Here is a 14,106-nt window from a genome sequence, read left to right as displayed (position 1 = left end):
ACCATAAAACACAGAGGGCTGTAAATGGCACTTAGGGACATGTGAACATATGTGACAATTAAGGGCTTTGGTTTTGCATTCTTTTCTAACCCTACACTTCAACATGGCAACTGCTGGCCGAGGGATTTTCCAAAGGCTCCTCCTGCTGTAGACTGATCAGAGACAATGTATTAAAAGGCTGAAAGTGTATAGTCATACTCCCAAACGATTTAGATTGCACAGTCTTCATTGTTGAATGGGGACGGTCCTGAACAAAAGCCAAGTACTCTTTGTTCTCTAGTGGGCTGTTTACCACTCTAGGAACACAAGGGTTAAACGGGCACAATGATATCTCCTTGCAGAAAGACTCAGAGGAGTCCAGCACAGCTGATGAGCAGAACTTCTCAGTAGTGGTTGCCATTGATTTTGGCACCACGTCCAGCGGCTACGCCTACAGCTTCTCCAAGGAGCCAGAATGCATTCACATAATGAGGTAAGAGCTGCAATGCAGCAGCACGTTCGGGGGAGGCGGTGAGAGGAAGGAGAGTGGAATATGATTTGTACCATCTGCAGCCAAGGCTTGTGACTTTATCTGCAGCATTTAGGACAGGGCTTTATATTATCCTATATAACCCATTGAACACTATATACTGTCTGACAGCATTTTACCTAATCCATGTGGCTTTTTTTAGTTGCAATATATACTTCTGCACAGTATAATGAGGAACAAAGACTGTCACAAATAAAAGACATGCCACATTCTGCTTAATGCACAGTCTACTGAATAGATGCATTGTGTATTGGTGTTCTATGTACAGCATACAGTGTTGGCTCTATATTAACTATATTATCAATATGTTATATTCTTCTTACACCTTTTTATTGAAAAAATAGTGTTTTTTGTCCACCAACTACAGATTACAAAAACAGAACCTCTTTAAAAATGATGATTGTGCAATATATAAACTAAGCTCTGCGAAAAATCTAAATCCTCCTTAATGTACACCCCAAAATAAAACATTATTTGGGCAGCACAGTAATCCCCTTCAGATCCTCAGGAGTCCGCACATGGCATGTTGTAGAATTAAGGGCTGGTCTCATTTTCCTTTCACTGGTTCTCACTGGGGAGAAATTATCCCATCTGTGGTGGAAGGAAGGAGGAAGGGGCCAGGATGTGAGCCTTGCAGCCTCTTGGATCAATGAGAAACTATTAAGGGAGAGGGCCTTTGTGTAACCCTTCTGAGGATATCTTTGGAGACAATGGCCCATTATTTTCTAGAAGCTAAAATGTGTCAGATATATGCACTGTCACTGATTCTACAGTATGTATCCATGATTATTAGCATCAGCAGTCTCGTGGACTTTTGAGTTCCACTGCTAAAAATCAATACATATTTATTTTTGTCCAGAAACTCCAGGTCTTACTGATTTTGGTGCTTGGCTGTTGACATCTCTCCATTTAGGACAACATGCTTAGTTTTTATTAATATTTATTATGAATATAATATATTTTTTGTATGGCAGCAACATACTGTATTCTGCAGTTGTAAGACCTTTGTTTCAGTAGCGCGGGACAACTTGTTATCCAATAATATTGTATAACAAAAAGAGTACGTATAACTTAAGATGAACAAACAATGTGAAGGCGGTCCCTGCTCCAAGAAGCATATTGTACAAAGCACTGGGCTATATTCAGTGAAAAATACTGGGGTGATACAGGGATAAGAGCATCAGATATAGTATACTGTAAAAGTCACATTTGGAGAAAGGAAGCTTTATACAGAAGAGCTTGTAATCTATATCTAATTAAAGATACATAGAACGTTTATGACCACTGTGACTTCCATATTTTAGCACAAGTGTCAAATGATGATTACTAAAGTCATGTCTGTCTCCAGAGCCACAGTACAAAGTAACTCAAGGCGGAACCAGTGGTCCAAAATTAGGAATGGTTCCGTGGACCTGTGATAGTGCAGCAATCTCTGTTGGCCCCATCTGTCTCATGTGGTGACCATTGCAGATAGAAGTATGAAGGTGATCCAGGGCACAGCGGGTTTCAGCAAAAAAGAATTCATTTTATCATAACAAAATAACAACATTCTTTTTTGCTGAAACCCGCTGTGCCCTGGATCACCTTCGTACCTCCATATACAGGATTTCTTCACATAGGTTTTCCCTGAACCAGGTGCACAGGTGCTAAAACGCAAGTATTATGTTGCTATATATTTGCATTATATAGGCGTGCAGCACTATCTCTGTTGTGTGACCATTGCAGATAGCCATTATAAGTGCTAATCAGGTCTGATAATCTCGTACACTTCTTTCCCAGGCGTTGGGAAGGGGGAGATCCAGGCGTATCCAATCAGAAAACTCCAACCACCATCCTCCTGATGCCAGACAGGAAGTTTCATAGCTTTGGCTTTGCAGCCAGGGATTTCTATCATGACCTGGACCCCAGTGAATCCAAACACTGGCTGTACTTTGAGAAATTTAAGATGAAATTGCACAGTAGCACTGTAAGTCTTACTCATCAGTGATGTTGAGATTGCCTGTTTTAAATGTATTTTATGCTCTGGTGCTTACATTTGTTTTTATGTTTTGTCCCCTTTGTGATACCGACTAGTATTTTGGTAAGTTTTGGAGACCACATTGACCCCTTTTTCTTTGCTAGCTAATAGTTTATATTATTTCAAAGTGCTGTGGGAAGTGCATTTCCATGTGCAGCAACTACAAATATCACATTAAAGCTGCAGTTCAGTCTTTTTTATTTATTTTATTTATTTTTTTACTTCAATAGTTTCATGTGGGCAATCTCTAATTACCTAAAGAACTGTATAGCTGCCGGTCAATTCGTTCTCCGTCTATTGATCGGCAAAGTTTGGCGACATCCTTAAATATGGGGAATGTAAATCGTTGCGATAGGAACAAGCATGCTTGTTAAAATAGAATACAAGAAAATTGGTCTTTCAAAGTTGTTTTTTTTAAAACAGAAAATGCTAAAAGTATTTTTTCTTACTACAGAACTGATTTATTAAAAAAAAACACACATGCAGGATAGTGCTTGAACTGCAACTTTAAACCTGAATGAGACGTAAAAGTTGCCTGGCTAAATAATTGGTAGACTTTGAGTTCATAGAGAATAGGATTCTTCAGGATTGTTGACATGTATTTTCTCTGTCCGTCTGATAGGTTCACCCTCTATTTCTGTCTATAACCTTTTTTCTTTATTGTACTATTTTTTTTTTAACATCTACATTTAAAATATGACCGTTTATTAAAACCCCCACAGAATTTTCAAAAAACGACTCTTTAGTTGTTTCAAGAAACGTATTACTAATTATTAGAGATTTCTCCAGTAGTTCAGGGATGTCCTCTCATACACACCTCTTACGAAGTGATGCTACTGTACAGCTAACGCATCAGTTCTTCAAGCAATGTCAGTGCTATTTGTTTGCGAGTAGCATCATTCATAAGTCACTTCCAACTTGCTCTTCACTTTCCAGTCCAGGAAATTCGGGAATGGATCCTGTGCACAAGTTTGCCTTTTAACTACTTGTACTGTCCTTTTTTTTATTTTTATGTTTGCATGCCTTAGGATCTCACCATGGAAACAGATCTCACAGCTGCCAATGGCAAAAAAGTCAAAGCACTAGAGGTGTTTGCTTACGCTCTCCAGTACTTTAAGGAACAAGCATTAAAGGTGAGAGATGTCCTTCTTTACAACTCAGCCAAACACACTTTTCTGGAGAATTACAGAATCCAACCTAAATTGCGACAAATCATTTTTACTCTAGACTGTGAGTGAAGGATCCTCACTGTGCTTCTCCTTATTCCCTAAGTTCCTTCCTGAAAAAGTTCCTTCCAATTTAATGGAAAACTGGGCTTCACAGATCTTCCCTAGAAAACTCAGCTTATTATTGTTTATCAATGGGTACAAAATATTCCACAATGGAACTCAAAAGTAGCATAACTTAATAACAAACTAATATATTAGGAAATTAGCACTCATTAACAATAGGGATGGAAGAAATCCCTACTCAAATGAACTTACAATGAAAAGGAAAGGGTGGGAACTAGAAACACAAGATGTATTTGGGGAGGTGATGGTGTGATCATGGCACCACCAAATTCTATTTGGTTAATTTGGATCGGGAGATATTTATTGTGGCTGTCTGTGCCATATAGACCAGTAATGTAAACATGTTAACTAATTTGTGCAGCAGAACTCACTCAATAATAGAAACCAAACTCCCTGAAATTACACATTGTTTCGATGTCACAATCCCAGTTGGGAGTGCTGAGTGTGTTTGAACAACCCTTAATCATACAGTATGACTGTGGTAAGAGTAATGCGTTAAGCATTGCTATCTTTGTGAATGCATTACGGCTGATCTGCTATTAGTTAGTGGTATTCCACTCTCAGAATACATTGCGGCTTATTTTCCGGAGTGGGCCGTGGGGTATCTTCTTGTACCAGAAATTATCTTATGCCATAGCCCTGCTTCGTAAATATGGGTCTACTAGTGGTAGTGGGAGGTGCCAGACATTATGAACACGTAAAATGGGCAGCTAATAATTCACTTGAGTCACTAATATTTTGACAACAAAAAGTATGTATTGGAACAAAACACCAGTACATCAAGTTTTAAGAATTATTGATGAAACCGTGTTTAAAGCTTCTAAAACGGGGCCCATCTCAGTTGTAAGTGACCTGTTAACACTGATGTCATAATTTAAAGGTGTCCAATAGCATTGTACTGCATTAGTAAATATGGCCTTAAATGTTTCTATTTCTGTGTGAACATTAAATATTTGTTGAGCAGTGTATATACACACTCCTATTTGATATGCTTTATGTCTTGTACGTGTGAATGCGCTTCACGTTATTCCTCTTGGGTCTCAGGAGCTGAGGGATCAGGCTGGATCCGAAATGGACAGTTCTGAAGTTAGATGGATTATCACTGTACCTGCCATCTGGAAGCAGCCAGCCAAGCAGTTCATGAGGCACGCAGCATACAAGGTGAGGAGTACCGCTACTGTTGAATCCCACAATCAGTTAAGGTTGTTTTTCTTGATGTGTACTTGATGTGTAAGTAATGACAATAGGCTGGACTCTTGTACTATTAAACAATGAAATAATCCCGTTATCTACTGTATCAATCGGATTTTCATTGCTGCATCTCTATCTGAAGACTACAAAGAAGATACCTGTACACAATAAAGTTATAATTCAGAAACAAAAATAAAAAACCACCCCAGATAATACATACCCAAGTCTCCATCTTCTTTCATTGCTTCAAAATCACATTTCCAGATTAGTGGCGTATACATGCAAATGATCATTACCTGATGTGCATGTTTATACTTTTAGAAATATGCATCTTAGGCTGCGTCCAGGGTGGCGCTGAGCTGGTGCGGGCGCTCACGCTGGCCGCGATGACACATTGAGACAATGTGTGTGGCCTGCGTGAGCTCCCCCCTGCGCGTGCCCGTGAGCTGCAGTCGGAGCTCAGATTCAAGAGTTTCAAGATTTTGAATCTGTAGCTCCGACTTCAGATCACATGACCAAATTTACCCAATCAGAGGACAGAAAGGCAAAACCAATGCAATACAAGCATTGGGAGCTTGCATTGGTTGCTGTCCTCTGACACAGGGGGGGACACGAAACGAGGGGGGGACACGAAACGAGGGGGACACACGAAACGGAGAGATGTGAACGGGGGGGGGGGGGGTAAAACGGAGTGGTGGTCGGGGGCAAACAAAGTGGTGGTGGGGGGGAAAAACGAAGTGGTGATGGTGGGGGCAAACGAAGTGGTGGTGGTGGGGGGGGGGCAAATGAAGTGGTGGTGGTGGGGGGGGGGCAAACGAAGTGGTGGTGGTGGGGGGGGGGGGGGCAAACGAAGTGGTGGTGGTGGGGGGGCAAACAAAGTGGTGGTGGTGGGGGGGCAAACAAAGTGGTGGTGGTTGTGGTGGGGGGGGGCAAACAAAGTGGTGGTGGTTGTGGTGGGGGGCAAACAAAGTGGTGGTGGTTGTGGTGGGGGGGGCAAACAAAGTGGTGGTGGTGGGGGGGGCAAACAAAGTGGTGGTGGTGGGGGGGGCAAACAAAGTGGTGGTGGTTGTGGTGGGGGGGGGCAAACAAAGTGGTGGTGGTTGTGGTGGGGGGGGCAAAGAAAGTGGTGGTGGTTGTGGTGGGGGGGCAAAGAAAGTGGTGGTGGTGGTGGGGGGGGGGGCAAACAAAGTGGTGGTGGTGGGGGGGGGGCAAACAAAGTGGTGGTGGTGGTTGTGGTGGGGGGCAAACAAAGTGGTGGTGGTTGTGGTGGGGGGGGCAAACAAAGTGGTGGTGGTGGGGGGGCAAACAAAGTAGTGGTGGTTGTGGTGGGGGGGCAAACAAAGTGGTGGTGGTGGGGGGGGCAAACTGAGTGAGAGGGGATGGGGAGGGAAGGGGGGTGAGAGGGGAGGGAAGGGGGGTGAGAGGGAAGGGGAGGGTGAGAGGGGTGAGAGGGGTGAGAGGGGAGGGAAGGGGGGTGAGAGGGGAGGGAAGGGGGGTGAGGGAGGACAGGGGGGAAGGGGGGAGAAAGGTGGGAAGGCGGGGAGAGAAAGCAAGGGGGGAGAGGGGAGGTCAGGGGAAAGAGAGGGGAGGGTCAGGGGAGAGAGCAATGCGGGGGAGAGAGGGGGAGGGGGGCAGAGAGGGAGGGGGGGCAGAGAGGGAGGGGGGAGAGAGGGAGGGGGGAGAGAGGGAGGGGGGAGAAAGAAAGCAGGGGGGGGAGAGAGAGCAGGGGAAGAGAAAGAGAAGGGATGGATATATCTATATCTATAAGATCAGATTGGAGTAGCGCCTTAGTATAACTGATTTAAATAATGATCAGCTGTATCAGACAGATTGGATATATATATGGATATATATATGTTACTGCAATAGATGTCCCACTGACACGCCCCCCCGTCGCTCGCAAATTTCTTCTAGCAGGACAAGATTGGTCTCCTGCTTACATGCACGTGACGTCACTGTGCATGAGCGCCAGCTCGCTCGCTCTGCTCTTCCCTTCACCCTGGACGAGGCCTTAAGCAGTATATGGTGTGATGACAAAACTAGGATATCTGCAGTTTATGTTCTTGGACACTGGATAAAGTATTGGGCACCTGTAAAGGACATGTACTGGAGATATTCTGAGTATTACTCTGTTTATTATACTCTGTATAGAAAGACGTGTTACATTCTCACCCACCAGCCTTAATTGTGTCTGATTTGTAGCCTTTAACAAACATCTCACCACTCATTTTAAACATACTGTTTAATACAGCTGGGTTATTAGTGGAAAATTAATTGATTGACACAGTGATACAGTGCTGGTAGAAATGATTTACAGTATACCACTTTCAGGCTCTCTAATAGGCTGTCATATAATCACATTTGGTTACAGCACAATTAGTTTTGGTAACTGTATTGTGTGCTATCCGTGTAACACCTCCTCCTTTCTGGAATAAGGTGTCTGTTTCAAGTTGGGTATCGGTAAGAATTGGCAAGTTCACAATCAATTTTATTATTTAGGAATGTCCTTTTCATCTGTCTGCATAAACACATATGTGTGTGTGTGTGTTTATGCAAATAGATGAAAAGTGGTTACACGGATAGAATATATATATATATATATATATATATATATATATATATATATATAATATCAAATAAAAAGATAACTTGTGAACACATTCACATGTCTTAGGCACGTCTGCAACCCTGCCTTTCACCATTATCCCCAGCATACAGTGCTTCCACTGCAACAAGGTATTCTGGGAAATGACATGCAAATGAGCACACAATGTGTCACCTTTTGTCTGAAAAAACATTGTTACATGGAGCCCATATAAGCTAATGCTCGCTGTTAACACAGCTTTAAAGCACAGCATGGGAATCGGATGCAAAGCCAGAGAAACCATTCACACACATGTTTCAACCTTAATGGGTATCATCAGTGTGAAGTTGGTTGTACTGCTGGCTTTGCATTTTCAAGACTTTAGGGTTTACAATCACGTTTTAAGTTATGGTGGGTGAAAAAGGCAACAAGAAACCTCCACCGTATTGCATATAGCAAATAGTGGTGAAAGGCAGGGTTGCAGACCTGTCTTAGACATGTGATGTGCTCACAAGTGATCTTTTTATTTGCTATATGCAAATAAATACTCCTGAAGAAGTCTGTTTTAGACGAAACGCGTAGGGTATCCTTTTTATACCCCCGTATGAATTTGTTTTTTGTTTATTTCATGTTCTAATTTACAATACACATTTATCATTTTTTTATAAACGTCTGCTAGTCATTTTTCCTCTTACTATCACCATCCTATACCACCGCCCTGATCTAAGTGAGGCGATTTCCTCCCCTATACTGAGAGGCAGCTTGTTCACTGAGAGCCTATTGAAGTTGAATGGTTACACCGGTTGGCCCCTGACGCAGTGACGCATTGTCTGTAGGCATGCAGCAGTGAGAGGCGCTGGATGTACTGAGAGGTGGTGCTCCGGTTACTTGTGAATACACTCTAATCTGCCGGCGTCAGGTGTCTGACCAGTGAGGGATTGAGAGACGGGCAAAGTGGAGCCGGTGAACCTTCTATAGCAAGGCTGACGGGCATGCCACGCGATACGCTAACGGTGATATAGCAGGCAATCTACAAATACACTTGAAATTGAGAGAGCCACGATCAGGGAGCCTGTCCGTTTACAGTGACAGTGAAAGTGAAGAGATATCCGGTCAGAGGAGTTGGTGAGAGAGGGGACGACTTGGCGAAAGACCCGAGGCACTGGAGCAGGGATTAACATCAGCTAAGTGGACCGGGTGCAGAGTCCTACCAGCGTGAAGGTCCCCATACCACCATGAGGCTGGGAAAGCTAGCGAGAGAGGGGACGACTTGGCGAAAGATCTGAAGCGCTGGAGCAGAGTACTACGTCGGTAAAGTGCACCGGGTGCAGAGTCCTACCAGCGTGAAGGTCCCCATACTACCACCAGTAAGAGCAGTGTAAACGGCTGATTAATTTCTCTCCGAGCTACATATTGTCACGCTAATTGTTGCTTGAACTCTGGGACATTAAACCACAAGGCACTTTAAAGTGGTTCACTATAGAGACAATTTTTGAATGAACTGATATACATATATTTTCATTTTTTATATTTTTTCTTAAGTATATATTTTCACCTTTTTTGGTACGATTATTATCCATTAGCTGCATTATTTGTTGTTTATAATATTGATATTTGTGATTCGCAATAGTTTACATTTACCACACTAATACTAATATTATTATTATATCAGTCAAATTACAGGATCTCTTTATACTGTCAGTCTATACCCCACTGAGTTCCCATATTCTGGGTTCTATCCTGTTTCTGCACCAAATGCAATATCACACATTAAAATTTAGGTTTTTGTATCAAAACCAGCATTCAGGCTGCATTTACTAGATATTAACCCCTTCATCTTTGCACACTTGGTATTTTTAATATATTTAATATATATATATATATATATATATGTTACAATAAGACGTCTTAGCGTCATGGGTTGCTAGGTGACTAGATCCAGGGTATTGCATGTCCAGAGGCAGCAGATGCAGGGAGGCAAATATTTCATTTGACTGGAGTATGTGAAGATACACATAGAGAAAATGCAGTGATTGTACATCCCCTGCTTCTAGTCCCTAGTGTATCCCATGACCCTGTGATAACTGCAGCTGAAGCAATGTCCAATGAAAGGGAGCTGCAGCAAGACTATATTGTTTTGGCAGGGTCAGGCTTTTGCCTATTTAGTCATTACGTGGCAATAATTCTTGCCAAGAAAGCACTTAAGACCAGTCATGTTACATACTCTCAGACACATTACCTCTTTTAATGCTCAACAAATTGATTAACATTGATCTACCATACTCTACAGTATTACTGGGTCCAGGAAAACCTTAGCTGTAAAGATGGATGATTTTTTGTTTTTGCGGATTTGGACCACAATCTCAAGTCACTGACTTCCGGTGTCTGCTGCTGCTACAGTGCAGCTCCTCCCCGGCCGTCCTGCTCTGCTCCCGCGGTCCTCGATCCTCTTCTCGTGCCGCTGCCCACTGTCCTCCTTCTCTGCTCCTGTCGTCCTCCTCCTCCTCTGTTCTCTTCTCCTGTTCTCACCCGCCATCCTCCTCCTCCTCTGTTCTCTTCTCCTGTTCTCACCCGCCATCCTCCTCCTCCTCTGTTCTCTTCTCCTGTTCTCACCCGCCATCCTCCTCCTCCTCTGTTCTCTTCTCCTGTTCTCACCCGCCATCCTCCTCCTCCTCTGTTCTCTTCTCCTGTTCTCACCCGCCATCCTCCTCCTTCTCTGTTCTCTTCTCCTGTTCTCACCCGCCATCCTCCTCCTCCTCTGCTGCTCTGCTCTACTGAAGCCAGATAAGCATTGGTAAGGCTAGGTCCCCAGTGGCCGTGGCTGCGACGGCATTGGCATGCGTGGCACACAGAGGATACGGCCCTCTATGGGGCTGTCCCCAGTAGCTGCCTGCGCACCCCGGCACACTACAAAATGTGGTCGCGCATTGCGCAAAGACAAGGATTTTGTCTTTTCTTGTGGCGACAGAGCACTGGCTACATCATGGCGGCAGTTCAGCCAATGAGGGCGAACCAGCAGCGTGAGGTCATGGCCATGCCCCCGCCACCCCATTGTGACATGCCTGGAATCCACCAGGTCGTGCTGACTCAGGTAACGAGCGCCGCCAGGAGAGCCGCCAACAGGGGGGGACAAAGGGCACTGGGTCCCGGGCCCCGTGGGTCAAGGGGGCCCGGCCGCCCGTTAATTAAATAAATGAAAAAAAAAAGTTAAAAAAATTGGCGGCGATTCCTTGCGGTCCCAGCGCGCATGTGCAGGGCAAGCAGGGCCCGCTCCCAACGTTGGACGGGGGGGGAGTAACAGCTCCTCCTGTGGCCCGCTCCCCCCCCCACCCCACTCCCAACGTGGGACGGAGGGGGAAGTAACAGCCAGCTCCTCCTGCGGCCCACTTTGCTCTGCGGCCAGCTTCCCACGCACCCCCCGAGCTCACCTCCCGTGGACCCCCCCGAGCCCACCTCCCGTGCCCCTTCCCCCAAGCCCACCTCCCGTCCCAGGCAGCTGCCGCGGGGATATCGGGGGCAGGAGGGGGAAGCGTCCTGCGGCAAGCTGCACCCACCCGGCCAAGGTAAGTCACCCCATCCAGTCACTGTCACCCACTGTCACTGTCACCCACCCAGTCACTGTCTCCCACCCAATCACTGTCACCCAGTCACTGTCTCCCACCCACCCAGTCACTGTCAAAGTCACTGTCACCCACCCACCCAGTCACTGTCACCCACCCACCCAGTCACTGTCACCCACCCAGTCACTGTCTCCCACCCAGTCACTGTCACCCACCCACCCAGTCACTGTCACCCACCCAGTCACTGTCACCCAGTCACTGTCACCCAGTCACTGTCTCCCACCCACCGAGTCACTGTCTCCCACCCACGAGTCACTGTCTCCCACCCAACGAGTCACTGTCTCCCACCCATCGTCATTCACCCACCCATCGTCATTCACCCACCCACCCACTGTCATTCAAACATTCAACCCCCACTGTCGTTCACCCACCCACTGTCGTTCACCCACCCACTGTCGTTCACCCACCCACTGTCGTTCACCCACCCACTGTCGTTCACCCACCCACTGTCGTTCACCCACCCACTGTCGTTCACCCACCCACTGTCATTCACCCACCCACTGTCATTCACCCACCCACTGTCATTCACCTACCCACTCTCATTCACCCACCCACTGTCATTCAACCACCCACCCACCCACTGTCATTCATTCACCCACTGTCATCCACCCACTGTCATTCACTCAACCGTCATTCACCCACCCACTGTCATTCACTCACCCACCCACTGTCATTAAACCCACTGTCATTAACCCACCCACTGTCATTCCCCCAAATGTCATTCACCCACCCAACCACCCACCCAACCACCCATCCCTTATTCACCAACCCATACACCCACGCACCATAATTCGCCCACCCACCGTCATTCGCCCACCCACCCACCGTCATTCGCCCACCCACCCACTGTCATTCACCCACCCACACACTGTCATTCACCCACCGTCATTCACCCAAACCATCATTCAACCCACCCACCGTCATTCATCCACCCACCTACCGTCATTCATCCACCCACCTACCGTCATTCATCCACTCACCCACCGTCATTCATCCACCCACCGTCATTCATCCACCCACCATCATTCACCCACCCAGTCACTGTCATTCACTCACCCAGGCAGGCAGTCAGATGTCTTTTGTTGAAAATATAAAAATAAACAGGTTGCATTGTAATGTTTTTTTCTGTATCACAATAAGAAAACAGTTAAGTAAACGTTGCGCGCTAAAAGATATTTTTTCGTGGTAGGTGCGCTATGGGTTCGAGGGGGGGGTTTGCGCTATGGGTTCAGGGGGAGGGGGGCCTGCTCCTTTCATTTGTCCCGGGTTCCATGATTTCTGTTGGCGGCCCTGGCCGCCAGGCACCCCGTCGCTCGCGTGGCATGCGTACCGGGGCCTTAGCCTAAGAGGTTGAGAGGAGGGTGAAGGATGGGGGTGAGAGGAAGAGGAGGAGGGGGGGTGGGGGTGAGAGGAATAGCAGAAGAAGGGGGTGGGAGAGGAAGAAGAGAAGGAGGAGAGTGAGAGGAGGAGGGGAGTGAGAGGAAGAGAAGGTTGGTGAGAGAGGGGGGGTGAGAGGAAGAGGAGAAGGAGGAGGGTGAGAGGAGGAGGGAGTGAGAGGAAGAGGATAAGGTCAGTGAGAGAGGAAGAAGAGGAGGGGGTGAGAGGTAGAGGTGAAGTAGGGGTATGAGAGGAAGAGGAGGGTGATTGAGGAGTGGGAGGGGGTAAGGGAGGAGAAGTTGGACAGGGGTGAGAGAGAATGGGACTATAACAATGTTTTTTTTAAATGAAAGTTCAGGGGGTGGGGGATGGGCACAAGGCTGAAGGTTCGCCTAGTTTGCCGAATATCCTTGCACTGGCCTTGGTCTGGACTGCTGCAATGCACTATATCTGGTCTTCCGGAAAAAGAGCTGCAGCTGGTGCAGAATGCTGCAGACAGCAATGCTGCTTCTAGTTCCCTACTCTCATTCTCTCCCTTCCATCTGCAGATGAATATCTATTAACAGTTCCCAGAATCTCTGTGACTTCCTTTGGCGCCCGAGCTTTTAACCACGCTGCTCCCACTCTTTGGAACATTCTGCCTCGTACAGTGTGAGAAGACCCCTCTCTGGGAATCTATAAAACAGGATCCAGACCTAACTGCTTACTTAGGCATTTAATTACTGATCCACAACCTGTCCGGCATTTAATAGCTACAGTACCGTCCCATTCTGTAATGTATCTTTCCTTGTGTTTTGTCTCGTTTATAACCTTAAATATTTTCTTCCTTTTCATTTTTTGTAACTGCGAAGCGCTTTGAGTCCCATTGGGAGAAATGCGCCATATAAATAAAGTTATTATAATAAAAAATATTATTATTATCTATATATTCCTGAGCCTCCTTGATGCAGAATTACTGTATTTTGCAGTATGTGACACTGTAATGTACATGGATTCACTGCACTATGCAGTGTGTTGACATGTCACCAAATGAGTGATGGCCATGTGTGGAAATAACAGAGCAAATGTGGAATTTCGGAGAAACATTTAGTAAGCTGCAGAGTTACAAGCCGAACAGGATTTGATAGCGGTGAATATGTTGAGCCAACCTCATTAACCTGTTGACTGCCAGTGTGGCTGTTATGCATTGGGAATTATTATATTTGTTCATAAGCTCTTCCCCAGAGTGGCATTTCTTTATTTTGTTATTATGCTAGAGCCATGGTAATGACACACATGATCTGTGTATCCATCTTTTCAATTGATTGATTCAAACAAAGAAAGAGACATTCATTACATAAAATCGCTAAGCTAAGAAAATAATTAGCCCCTTCACGGCTAAATAAACCTGCAATGCAGCAACAGAATAGACATGCTTGGTAGTTTCAAGCGACTGTATCTAGAATAAGAGGTTTCAGATATGTATTCAGAACCAAGAGAGAGAAAATATTCTTTTT

The 14,106-nt window shown here is 45.7% G+C and overlaps 1 protein-coding gene across 1 annotated transcript in view; it reads left to right on the top strand.

The window, feature by feature from the left end:
- The window catches only part of HSPA12A (heat shock protein family A (Hsp70) member 12A), a 53,355-nt gene that overhangs the window by 26,257 nt on the left and 12,992 nt on the right, over nucleotides 1-14,106 (top strand). The window contains exons 3-6 of the mRNA XM_075612005.1: nucleotides 342-472; nucleotides 2,309-2,495; nucleotides 3,575-3,679; nucleotides 4,883-4,999. Coding sequence (XP_075468120.1) covers nucleotides 342-472; nucleotides 2,309-2,495; nucleotides 3,575-3,679; nucleotides 4,883-4,999 — 540 coding nt within the window. The remainder of the gene's footprint in view (nucleotides 1-341; nucleotides 473-2,308; nucleotides 2,496-3,574; nucleotides 3,680-4,882; nucleotides 5,000-14,106) is intronic.

This window comes from Ascaphus truei, chromosome 8 (genome assembly GCF_040206685.1).
Source record: "Ascaphus truei isolate aAscTru1 chromosome 8, aAscTru1.hap1, whole genome shotgun sequence".
NCBI lineage: Eukaryota > Metazoa > Chordata > Amphibia > Anura > Ascaphidae > Ascaphus > Ascaphus truei.
The sequence above is the reverse complement of the archived record's forward strand: the minus strand, read 5'-3'. Positions and strand labels throughout refer to the sequence as shown.